Source organism: Biomphalaria glabrata, chromosome 17, assembly GCF_947242115.1.
Source record: "Biomphalaria glabrata chromosome 17, xgBioGlab47.1, whole genome shotgun sequence".
Lineage (NCBI taxonomy): Eukaryota > Metazoa > Mollusca > Gastropoda > Planorbidae > Biomphalaria > Biomphalaria glabrata.
Window position 1 is genome coordinate 21543954 of NC_074727.1, and position 14669 is coordinate 21558622.

Here is a 14669-nt window from a genome sequence, read left to right on the forward strand (position 1 = left end):
GATACTTCATTGACCTTACGGGCAACTCAATACATTGGATACTTCATTGACCTTACGGGCCACTCAATACATTGGATACTTCATTGACCTTACGGGCCACTCAATACATTGGATACTTCATTGACCTTACGCCACTCAATACATTGGATACTTCATTGACCTTACGGGCCACTCAATACATTGGATACTTCATCGACCTTACGGGCCACTCAATACATTGGATACTTCATTGACCTTACGCCACTCAATACATTGGATACTTCATTGACCTTACGGGCCAGTCAATACATTGGATACTTCATCGACCTTACGGGCCTCTCAATACATTGGATACTTCATTGACCTTACGCCACTCAATACATTGGATACTTCATTGACCTTACGGGCCACTCAATACATTGGATACTTCATTGACCTTACGCTACTCAATACATTGGATACTTCATTCACCTTACGCTACTCAATACATTGGATACTTCATTGACCTTACTGGCCACTCAATACATTGGATACTTCATTGACCTTACGGGCCACTCAATACATTGGATACTTCATTGACCTTACGCCACTCAATACATTGGATACTTCATTGACCTTACGCTACTCAATACATTGGATACTTCATTCACCTTACGCTACTCAATACATTGGATACTTCATTGACCTTACGCTACTCAATACATTGGATACTTCATTGACCTTACGGGCCACTCAATACATTGGATACTTCATTGACCTTACGGGCCACTCAATACATTGGATACTTCATTGACCTTACGCCACTCAATACATTGGATACTTCATTGACCTTACGGGCCACTCAATACATTGGATACTTCATTGACCTTACGGGCCACTCAATAAATTGGATACTTCATTGACCTTACGGGCCACTCAATACATTGGATACTTCATTGACCTTACGCCACTCAATACATTGGATACTTCATTGACCTTACGGGCCACTCAATACATTGGATACTTCATCGACCTTACGGGCCACTCAATACATTGGATACTTCATTGACCTTACGCCACTCAATACATTGGATACTTCATTGACCTTACGGGCCACTCAATACATTGGATACTTCATCGACCTTACGGGCCACTCAATACATTGGATACTTCATTGACCTTACGCCACTCAATACATTGGATACTTCATTGACCTTACGGGCCACTCAATACATTGGATACTTCATTGACCTTACGCTACTCAATACATTGGATACTTCATTCACCTTACGCTACTCAATACATTGGATACTTCATTGACCTTACGGGCCACTCAATACATTGGATACTTCATTGACCTTACGGGCCACTCAATACATTGGATACTTCATTGACCTTACGCCACTCAATACATTGGATACTTCATTGACCTTACGCTACTCAATAAATTGGATACTTCATTGACCTTACGGGCCACTCAATACATTGGATACTTCATTGACCTTACGGGCCACTCAATACATTGGATACTTCATTAACCTTTCGGGTCACTCAATACATTGGATACTTCATTGACCTTACGGGCCACTCAATACATTGGATACTTCATTGACCTTACGCCACTCAATACATTGGATACTTCATTGACCTTACGGGCCACTCAATACATTGGATACTTCATTGACCTTACGCCACTCAATACATTGGATACTTCATTGACCTTACGCCACTCAATATATTGGATACTTTATTGACCTTACGGGCCACTCAATACATTGGATACTTCATTGACCTTACGGGCCACTCAATACATTGGATACTTCATTAACCTTACGGGCCACTCAATACATTGGATACTTCATTGACCTTACGCCACTCAATACATTGGATACTTCATTCACCTTACGCTACTCAATACATTGGATACTTCATTCACCTTACGCTACTCAATACATTGGATACTTCATTGACCTTACGGGCCACTCAATACATTGGATACTTCATTGACCTTACGCCACTCAATACATTGGATACTTCATTCACCTTACGCTACTCAATACATTGGATACTTCATTGACCTTACGCTACTCAATACATTGGATACTTCATTCACCTTACGCTACTCAAAACATTGGATACTTCATTGACCTTACGGGCCACTCAATACATTGGATACTTCATTGACCTTACGGGCCACTCAATACATTGGATACTTCATTGACCTTACGCCACTCAATACATTGGATACTTCATTGACCTTACGCTACTCAATAAATTGGATACTTCATTGACCTTACGGGCCACTCAATACATTGGATACTTCATTGACCTTACGGGCCACTCAATACATTGGATACTTCATTAACCTTTCGGGTCACTCAATACATTGGATACTTCATTGACCTTACCTCACTCAATACATTGGATACTTCATTCACCTTACGCTACTCAATACATTGGATACTTCATTCACCTTACGCTACTCAATACATTGGATACTTCATTGACCTTACGGGCCACTCAATACATTGGATACTTCATTGACCTTACGCCACTCAATACATTGGATACTTCATTCACCTTACGCTACTCAATACATTGGATACTACATTGACCTTACGCTACTCAATACATTGGATACTTCATTCACCTTACGCTACTCAATACATTGGATACTTCATTGACCTTACGGGCCACTCAATACATTGGATACTTCATTGACCTTACGGGCCACTCAATACATTGGATACTTCATTGACCTTACGCCACTCAATACATTGGATACTTCATTGACCTTACGCTACTCAATAAATTGGATACTTCATTGACCTTACGGGCCACTCAATACATTGGATACTTCATTGACCTTACGGGCCACTCAATACATTGGATACTTCATTAACCTTTCGGGTCACTCAATACATTGGATACTTCATTGACCTTACGGGCCACTCAATACATTGGATACTTCATTGACCTTACGCCACTCAATACATTGGATACTTCATTGACCTTACGGGCCACTCAATACATTGGATACTTCATTGACCTTACGCCACTCAATACATTGGATACTTCATTGACCTTACGCCACTCAATATATTGGATACTTTATTGACCTTACGGGCCACTCAATACATTGGATACTTCATTGACCTTACGGGCCACTCAATACATTGGATACTTCATTAACCTTACGGGCCACTCAATACATTGGATACTTCATTGACCTTACGCCACTCAATACATTGGATACTTCATTCACCTTACGCTACTCAATACATTGGATACTTCATTCACCTTACGCTACTCAATACATTGGATACTTCATTGACCTTACGGGCCACTCAATACATTGGATACTTCATTGACCTTACGCCACTCAATACATTGGATACTTCATTCACCTTACGCTACTCAATACATTGGATACTTCATTCACCTTACGCTACTCAATACATTGGATACTTCATTTACCTTACGGGCCACTCAATACATTGGATACTTCATTGACCTTACGGGCCACTCAATACATTGGATACTTCATTGACCTTACGCCACTCAATACATTGGATACTTCATTGACCTTACGGGCCACTCAATACATTGGATACTTCATTGACCTTACGCCACTCAATATATTGGATACTTCATTCACCTTACGCTACTCAATACATTGGATACTTCATTGACCTTACGGGCCACTCAATACATTGGATACTTCATTGACCTTACGCCACTCAATATATTGGATACTTCATTCACCTTACGCTACTCAATACATTGGATACTTCATTGACCTTACGGGCCACTCAATACATTGGATACTTCATTGACCTTACGCCACTCAATATATTGGATACTTCATTCACCTTACGCTACTCAATACATTGGATACTTCATTGACCTTACGGGCCACTCAATACATTGGATACTTCATTGACCTTACGGGCCACTCAATACATTGGATACTTCATTGACCTTACGCCACTCAATATATTGGATACTTCATTCACCTTACGCTACTCAATACATTGGATACTTCATTGACCTTACGGGCCACTCAATACATTGGATACTTCATTGACCTTACGGGCCACTCAATACATTGGATACTTCATTGACCTTACGCCACTCAATACATTGGATACTTCATTCACCTTACGCTACTCAATACATTGGATACTTCATTCACCTTACGCTACTCAATACATTGGATACTTCATTGACCTTACGGGCCACTTAATACATTGGATACTTCATTGACCTTACGGGCCACTCAATACATTGGATACTTCATTGACCTTACGGGCCACTCAATACATTGGATACTTCATTGACCTTACGCTACTCAATACATTGGATACTTCATTCACCTTACGCTACTCAATACATTGGATACTTCATTGACCTTACGGGCCACTCAATACATTGGATACTTCATTGACCTTATGGGCCACTCAATAAATTGGATACTTCATTGACCTTACGGGCCACTCAATACATTGGATACTTCATTGACCTTACGCCACTCAATACATTGGATACTTCATTGACCTTACGGGCCACTCAATACATTGGATACTTCATTGACCTTACGCCACTCAATACATTGGATACTTCATTGACCTTACGGGCCACTCAATACATTGGATACTTCATTGACCTTACGGGCCAGTCAATACATTGGATACTTCATTGACCTTACGCCACTCAATACATTGGATACTTCATTGACCTTACGGGCCACTCAATAAATTGGATACTTCATTGACCTTACGGGCCACTCAATACATTGGATACTTCATTGACCTTACGGGCCACTTAATACATTGGATACTTCATTGGAATTATTACATTTATTTCGTTTTTGTTTTCAATACAAAATGTGTTTCAGTCAAAAGTAAAACATGTTCTACATTGAAACCAGTACACCATTTCTCTTTCGTCCCTAGTCTAGAATACAACAGATTATCTCAAAGCACTAGGCCTAAAAGTATGCGCGAAGACTGGCGTTATTGAAAAAGACAAGAAAGGTGTGCAATGCTTCGTTTGGAATGACTAGGTTGAATGCTTCAAGGTGATTTTGTATTTTTCATTTCTTTTCAATTTTTAGACTAAGATAAAAGAAAGAGAGCAACAGTCTTCGAGTTTCCATGGTAACAGTTTTGACAGAACTAAGTTATCTGGACACAAATGTTAAGTAGACTCGATCTAAGAGTGACGAGTGGAGCTAGAAAGAGATTTGAACGATCAGATACTGATCTGAAGAGAACATGCATTGAGAAGCAATTATTTGTAGAAGAGAAAATGGAGAGAGAGAGAAAGAGAGAGGGAGAGAGAGAGAGAGGGGGGAGGATTAGGAAAGAGTGAGAAAGGAAACGAGGAGCGACGGATAGAGAGAGAGGAGAGAAATGGAAATAACGAAAAGGAGAGGGGGGATTAAAAGGGGAGGAGATAAGAGAGAGAGAGAGAGAGGTAAGCTAAAGAGGGAAAGAGAGAAGCCGATAAAGAGTACGTGTAGGAGGGAAATAGGGTGATGAGTAGGAGGTGAGAGAGAGAAAGAGTAAAATAAAGACCCGAATTAAGGAAATTAGAGAGGGCGATAAGGCAATGAGGAGAAAGGGATGAGAGCGATAGAGAAAGAGAGGAAGATACAGGGAGTGCGAGAGGAACTTGTACAGACAAAGAAAAATTACAGAAACGTCGGAAACATCCTTTTTAGCAGCCCCGTAAGGGGAAAAAGCCGCTATTAGGTTTGTGCAAAATGTCCGTCTGTCCGTCTGTCCGTCTGTCACACTCAGATCTCGAAAACTAGAAGAGATATGAAGAATATTATTTCATCATTAAATGCGGCTTGAAAAGTTTAGGTGCAACGGCTACTTTTGGTTTTCTAAAAGCAAATCGTTTAATTTATAAAATTAATTATGCAAGCGAATTTTTCCATAAAAATACACCAATTCTAAAACAATTACGTAAATGTGAGGCAATGTTACAATATGCTAACAAAGATGGACAATTTTTGTGTATTTTCAGTATCACTAAGTCAAATATATTTTAAAAATGTACAGGAAATGTTTACAACAAATATAAATAATAATTAAAGATGTTTTTTCTGGTCAACTAGCTGCTAAAATTAAAAGACAACATTTCTGTTTGTTTATAAAGGCTAATAATGCATTTTGTATGTAAATATCACGCACATTTATTTAAATGGACTTTTTATGCAGCGATTTTCGTGCAGTAGCGTAACGTCGCTACATGATCAGGTGCCAAAACCAATTCCTTAAACTTTTTTAAAAAATCAGATTTTATTTATTTTTTGGTTAGTGCCCCCATCTGAATAAAAGATTATTTTCGTGCGTTTTGTCTGTTGGTCGGTCTGTCCGTCACGATTAGATAAAAAAAAACTAGAACTCTAAAAGCTATTGAAAATCTGATTTACACTTTAATGTTCCTCCCGTAACATGTATCTAAAAATTGATTGTTCCGGACTTTTTTGGGCAAAACTAATCAACCCCAACAAATGTTTGTTTGCTCTTCTAATTTATATTACATTCAATTTCCATGCTTAAACGTTGCAAAAACACATTATCAATAATATGTTGTTCCGTTTTTTTTTTGTAAATAGCATATTAATGCTAAATCAAAATCTCTATACTGACTTATATTTCATTAAGTGTAGAAATGTTCCGGATATTGTTTTATAAATCATGAATTATGCCTAATGATTGTTTGAAATCGCATAATTTACTAATATTACACGTATTTTATTTGACAATGCGTCACTATAATTTAGTTATCAATATCAAATTGTTCCGTATTTTCATCTTTAAACAAATTTTTAAAATATCGACAATAGGTTGTTCAGGGCTTTAAAAAAAAACAATTTACTAGAATTGATTACTGAAAACTATTTTTTAGACATTTAATTTTCTTGCTAAAACATAACATAGAAGTTTTGTAATCGATAAAGAAAGTTCCGGATTTTGTTTCTTACAAATCGTCGCCAGAAATTTCCGAATTTATTTAAAATTCTACTAACGCCAAATAATTGTTTGAACTCCTTCTTCTAATTAATAAACAAATAATCTTCTCATTTACGAAATAATGTTTTTACGGATTTTTATGAAAAATATTTTAACTCACTACTCTCTTACAGTACATTTAACTTTCTACCTAAAACATTAAAAAAATCTAATTATCGTTAATATTTTGTTCCAATTTTTCAGGAAAACAGAATCCAAACACCAAAGTAAGGTATGAAAATCTCTCCACTTGGCTGTAGTACATCTAATTTTTAAACGAGACCATCCAAAAAATTTAATTAACGGTATTAAATTTATCTGAAATTCTCTTTTTCTTTTACTATTTATACAAACATCCGGAACAATCTATTATATAAACTTTTCAATTGTGTTCATACCTAAAAATTATTGCGATGTTTTGAAACGTAAAATAAAGGCTAATCAATTTTTAATAACTTTTAGTTGTTTTTTTTATATCAAGATGATGGACAGACCGACTGACAGAGAAAACGCAAAAACAATGCGTCTTTGATCCTTTTTAAATAAATTCTATTAGAACTCAGTGCATCAATGTCTATGAACCCTCGTTAAATATCTCGTGTAAATAAAGACATTTTTTTATGGTACCGGTACTAGCCTATTGTGAGGTAATGGAATTTTTTTCTTTGACGTCATATGAATGGACTCTTTAAATGTAATGTTAAAAGAACGCACTCGGTGCACCAATGTCTATTAACCCTCGAAAAATTGCTCTTATTAATGAAAACATATTTTAGTCTAACTAAGCCGTGTGACGTAGTGTTTTTTTTTTCCTTTGACGTCATATGGAATGAATTCTTTAAATGAAATGCTAAAAGAACGCACTCGGTGCACCAATGGCTATGAACACTCGATAAATGGCTCGTATTGATGAAGGTGATTTTTAGTCTAGCTAGGCCGTGTGACGTAGTGTTTTTTTTACCTTTGACGTCATATGGAATGAATTCTTTAAATGAAATGCTTAAAGAACGCACTCGGTGCACCAAAGTCTATGAACACTCGATAAATGGCTCGTACTGATGAATGCGATTTTTAGTCTATCTAGGCCGTGTGACGTAGTGTTTTTTTTTCCCTCTGACGTTATATGGAATTAATTCTTCAAATGAAATGAAAAAAGAACTCGGTATAGTAATATTTTATTAAGCCTCGTTATGTGACTCGCGTTTAAAAAAGGAACGATATATTGATTTAGATCTAATCTATTTTTTTAAACTAGATCTAGATTTTTATTTCAGTATATCTAGATCTGGATTTATATTCTAATTAAAATTATTTTAGAGTCTAAATCTAGAATTTCTAGATCTAGTTTAGACTAATTAAGATGTAGAATTTCAATTTCTAAACTTAAAGTGTAAAAAAAAGTGTAGATTTTCATTTCCAAACGTTTTGATTAATATTGTAATGTTTTAATATACTAAAACTAATCTACTATTTTTTATTTAATTTAAATTTAAATTTACGACAAATGAATCTTTGAAACATTATTACTTTTGACCATCAAAATTAAATCACCTCTTGAATATTATTTGCGAATATGCAGATCCGACAGGGATCCGACTTCGACGGGGCCGCCTATGAGTTTGTGTAACACAAACTCTCTTTGTAATCTTGTTTTCTTAAAGTTTAAATTTGCCGGAAGTTAAAAAAACAACTTTGCATGTTGCAAGTGACTGAGGAACAGGAGCTAACGAAATAATAGCCCTCAGGAACTCTTTTGTTTGAGAGTAGAGAAAATAAACAATGTGAAATTTCTGGAATGTAAGTGAGAATTAAAAAAACAACTGTCATTCCAGAGCTACCCATTAGACAATAGGACCATCAGTTCTTGTGTTGGAGGACAGATAATAAAGGTAGATTGCACCTAAACTAGACAACTCGAATAAAACAACGTCTAGTGCACCTGGGTAGAGAGGTAGAAACAAGATTATGTAGTAAACTGGAAAAAGAAAAAGGAATAGTTTACCTGAGGTCAGCACAGGTGTATGTAGGCGCTATAAACTTGCCAGGAGTGAAGTCGCCACAGGTCACTGTTTGATTAAAAATAAAGTTCTTGCTTGGAAAGCTTTGATCTGTGGAATAAAAAAAAAGTGTTTTTTTTATTCTTAGGCACCAGACCTGAGAGAAACAATGACACCCTCACTATCAACATCATCACCACCCTTGTCATCATCATCGTCCTCATGATCATCATCATCACCACCCTCGTAATCATCATCATCATCATCATCATCATCATCATCATCATCATCATCATCATCATCATCATCACCCTCGTAATCATCATCATCATCATCACCTACCCCACCCTCGTAATCATCATCATCATCTAAACCACCCTCGTAATCATCATCATCATCATCATCACCACCCTCGTAATCATCATCATCATCTACACCACCCTCGTAATCATCATCATCATCACCACCCTCGTAATCATCATCATCATCTACACCACCCTCGTAATCATCATCATCATCATCATCACCACCCTCGTAATCATCATCATCATCATCATCATCATCTACACCACCCTCGTCAGCAGCATCATTATCATCGTTGTGGGGACTGTGGAAACATGAGAAGTGCACGAGAGAGGGAGAGAGAGAGAGCGGAATGTTTATTTATTGTCGTAGAACATGTACATTAAATTCGAGTAACCTGGGAAGTTAATAGTAGCTTACCTAGGTCAAGATAGTCCTTGTATTTGTAGTATGGAGCCTGTGAGTGCGCGTGAAACGTGAACGGCGTGGCTGTGTATGGGAATTAGAGAAATTTTGTAAGGATGGATTTTGTGTGTATGTGTCCATTTGTTAATCGAACAAGTAATATCCACCAATGTTTCTAGTAGATCTAAATATATATTTAAGTGTTGGATTTTGTTCAAGTTAGTTGGAATTAGGAGAGAGAGTTGATTGTAGCTCCGTACTTGTCTTAGCAAACCATTGAAGCTGTTCAAAGAGTAAGACTTGTATTTGCTGTTGTCTCAAAAATAAACTTAAAGTAATTCATCGAAAAACTCGCATCATCAAAAATTATCATCACCATCATCACCCTCGTCGTTATCACCCTCATCATCATCCTCGAATAAACACAAGTATTTATTTTCTGTAGAACTGCATTGAGTTGCCTGCTTTAGATTTACAACAATATCAAGGATTGGCCTCTTTAGTCCCATGATAAGTTGCAAAGGGAAAAGATCTTCTCTTGAGACGTAAAATGCAACAGAACGTTTGAATGTTATATTTTCTTAATAACTAAATATTGGAAGGGCCCTTACACCAACCATAACAATTAGTAAGAAAATGTTGATTGTTTCCTGGAGGCGGAAATACCAAAATCAAGTGGAAAAAACACAAACAGTAAATCACTGTCATTAACTCTCCCTTTAAATTTTTTTCAAACGGAAAACCCCAAGGCCCAAACACTTGAGATAATAAATAATTACAAAACAATCTCAACAGAAGGAAAAAAAAAAACCAACCAACTAATTTGATGAATACAAGCGAGAAAGTTCAATGTGACCTTGCTCAGTGAAAGAACCACGGTCACCGAGACCACGCCCGAGTTTTTTTTTTTCCTCACTAAAGTAGTAACCTACTTGAAAAACACAAACAGACCGATGTAATGGATGGGTTGAAGAGAAGGGGGGGGGGATACATGTAATAGGACGGGGTGATGGAAAGTAAGGCGGCTTGATGAAGGAAGAAAAATGAAAGGGCAGGTCAAAGAAGGGTCAACATTCGGACGAACCACGCAAACAGACTAACCTATTATCGATCGAACTGTAAACAATTGAAAGGCTACATCAGCATTAACATCGTCGTTGACGTCAAATCAAGCAAGAGGTCAAAGATGACTGATCATGTACTCTGGTTCATGAAGGAATGATAATGAGACCTTTATGTTTTATAAACTTTATAATAGTTCTGAGCCCTACGGTTTAATATTGACTGACTTGAGTTGGGGAAGTAAAGGCAGTTGGTCGTTGTGCTGACAAAAGACACCCTGTTAACAGTTAGCCAAACAAACAGATGACCTTAACATCACCTGCCCCATAGCTCGCAAGGTCTGAAAGGGGAAACTTTACTTACATTAATAAAGGGAAAAAAATTCTTTTAAGACTTTTAACCCGATTTTGAACTAATTTCTTGTAATAACTTTGAACTAATGCAATATGTATGTAATTATGTTTTTTTTAAAGGCTCATCAAGCAGTAATGACAAAATTAAAGGCATACAAAAATTTTAGCTTTGAAGATATTTTCAGATATACATTTTTTCAAAGGCCAACTTCCCTGATAAAGATTTTGGCATATTTATTAAATTGAGTTTTCTTTTCTTGAAAATTAGTGAAATAATTAGATTTAATTTTTTATCTCCTTTTCTTTCCTCTACAAAGTAGGTATTTAAACCTTTTATTGCTTTTTTTATTCAGAAAGATTTTTTTTGCAATCCTGAAAACCGCTAAGAATTCTTAGTAAGAATATCATAAAGAAGATAATGCATTCATTTCTATTTACTGTAACTATATTTTTATAATAGATTTTCCAGTACGACACTGACGCTCCAGTTACCATATTTTTTTAATTTTATAAATCAAAGGAAATTCTTCATAATGCATTCATTATTATTACCATAAAAAGGCTTACCAGTCACAAGCAGACACAAATGTGGACAAAAAGGAGGTCAAAGCCACACACACACACACAAACAAACAAGACAAAGTAAACTTTAAAAAACTAGGACATATTTTCAGCGAAAGTTTGTTGAACTTGACAACATCTCTATGAAGTAGCGTAGTTCGAGACTCAACATTTCCCAGTTGTACATTATTAGCACTAGTGGCACTCCATGCATGACATTTTTGTTCAGATTGTACATTGTGAGACAAGTGTCTCTCACTGGAGGGTCTATTTCCCTTTATTGCCCACTTCACGCTGATTAACAAAATTCCTTTTCAACTTTAGTATTATGCCTCGGAATGTAAAATAAACAATAGAAGGTCTTGGTGTATTTTGAGTAACTGATTTGTTTTAAACATCTTTGAAAAAACGAGCACCTGTTCAAGAAGAAGGTTGTCAAAATTATTGTCATCTTACTTGCTGTCTGTTGGTGAGTTTGTACAAGTAATCCATAGGATATGTAGGAATACGCCCGTTGGATGGATAATATCCATTTGTTGTGAAAAAGCCGGACATTTTTACACTTTAGGGCAACGTCTAGCGGACGGAAGACACGACCCCATAAAGGAGGACGTGGCCTTCTTTGCCGGACGTCTGGTAAGCCTAACCATAAATATCCTTTTGTTTTCAAATCAAAAGAGACTCTTCATAATTCAAATGTATAATCATTATAAAAGAAGATAAAGAAACCAACTGGTTCATTATCATGAAAAGAATGTCTTGAGAATGTCTTGAGAATGTCTTGAGAATGTCTTGAGAATGTCTTGAGAATGACTTGAGAATGTCTTGAGAATGTCTTGAGAATGTCCAGAACAAACACATTGTCCTGTCAAAGTTTTTGAAAGCTAATTCAATACGTTACTGGTCGTTGACATGTAGTATTCTATCAAACTGCTGGTACACAACTAAACCATTGTAGGTGTAATATATCTTAACTAAAAAAAAACAAACTACAAATAACTCGAATAACTTCCTTGTGAACAATACTAAATATAACTTTGTATATAATATAGACAAAGTCCGGGGAAGAACTCCTTCATGAAAACTATATCTACCGGTAATGTACAAGTTATTTCCATTATTCAAAAAAAAAAATAGTTTATTACCAATAATTGATTGGGTAATTGAGTATTTTGTTTATTGATTCACATTTTGTTTGGCACAATAAATGATTGTTTCATGTTTTAATTTGATCGGTGAGGGAGAAATAGCATTAACAATTATTTAAGGGGACTTAAATGTGGAGACAGCTTGCCGCCCGAAGCGCCGAACGCGCGGGAGGACCTAAGTAAGTAAGTAGGGGGACTAAACCCAACACATTGAGCCATATCTGTGAATACTGAAGTATTAGTTTCCCTTGTCTCAATTAAACAAAGTAATGAATTACGTTATTTCTTCCACACCCAAAATACCCACTTCTTCCCCCCCACCCTTTTTTTCCCAACTGGTCCAGACAAGTGATAGGATCATAGCGTGTATATATATATATATATATATATATATATATATATATATATATATATATATATATATATATATATATATATATATATATATATATTTCTATTGCAAGCTTGGGGGTCTGGGGGAGCGCTGTAAGCTTCCCCAGTGTGGTTCGGGGCAAAGCCCTGACGCAAAAAGCGTTTTATTGCATTCTTCACTGCAGAAACGCATTCTCCTGACATCTACCCTACACCTCATTATTTATCAGTGTGACGCCGAAAGCGTTTTATTGCATTCTTCACTGCAGAAATGCATTCTCCTGACATCTACAGCTCATTATTCATCGTATTATAAAGGACCTTTTGAATAATGTTGAAAAATGTTCTAATATGAATTTATAGGCCCTTAATCCATATCAAATAAAACCGATTTGTTCCTTTAAAAGATAAGATACCCCACATATTTAGATTAAGGCTTTGAGGATTGCCGCCGAAAAAAAAATATTCGAAATAAATATTCAATAAAATTCAAGCATACATTGTGAGTTATAGTCCCAAATGTATTTAACTAGAGAAATATCATATTGAATATTGAGTAAAGGTTGGAAAAAGGCGACTAGGAAAAAATTATCTGGGTTTAGAACTCATCTCAATTGTGACTCTTCTACTGAAAATTTTCGTTTGAATTATAACTTTTCCAAAGCAAAGTCTTTCTTAAAATAATTATGATAAATTCATGTGAAATTACATAAACTTTGTCTGGAAAGGGGAGGGGCGGTAGAGTGAAAATGATTAAACCTCGCTCCTTTTTATAATTTCTGCTAATGATTGCATTTGGCATTAAAGATTAGGGGTGGGGCGCCTCGATATAATAATTTAATTTATAGCATATATGAATTATATTAGTCACAGATTTTTTATTTATTTTGTAATTTCTTAACTAAAATGCAAAAAGAAAAAAGTATTGGTTTGTCCGATGGGGGGAAGGTGATGGCATGTATCGCCCCTCCCACCTGGTAGAACCATTTTTCATTTTATATTTTCTAATAAAAAAAATTGAGGATAGAGCGTGGTGCGACATAATATACATTGGGTTCACATAGTTTATATTATATAGATATTCAACTAATTTTGTTCACATACTATGATTTCTCCATAAAAATAGGACCGCCCCCCCCGCCATTCAGAGGGCTAGAGTGAGAAGGGTAGCAGAAGCAATCATACCCCCCACCTCACCGAATCGGCTAAGATACCAGAAGTGTATCGACATAAGATAAAAAGTATATAGTAATTCAATTTTGTTCACAAACTATGATTTCTAATTAAAAGTAGGACCGCCCCCCCCCCACTCAAAGGGTTTAGGTTTGAAGGGCAGTAGATGTATTCGCCCCCCCCCCCCACCCAAATCGGCTAACAGGGGAAAGACATAATATAAAGATAAGTTAAAATATCAATAACAAGTTTTAATCATATAGATATTTAATTGATTCTGTTAGCAACCTGTGATTTCTACAAATAAAT

The 14669-nt window shown here is 36.2% G+C and overlaps 1 protein-coding gene across 2 annotated transcripts in view; it reads right to left on the reverse strand.

The window, feature by feature from the left end:
* The window catches only part of LOC106076445 (uncharacterized), a 110072-nt gene that overhangs the window by 10424 nt on the left and 84979 nt on the right, over window positions 1-14669 (reverse strand). For both annotated transcript variants that reach the window (XM_056015695.1, XM_056015696.1), the window contains exon 3: window positions 8989-9094. In XM_056015695.1, coding sequence (XP_055871670.1) covers window positions 8989-9094 — 106 coding nt within the window. The remainder of the gene's footprint in view (window positions 1-8988; window positions 9095-14669) is intronic.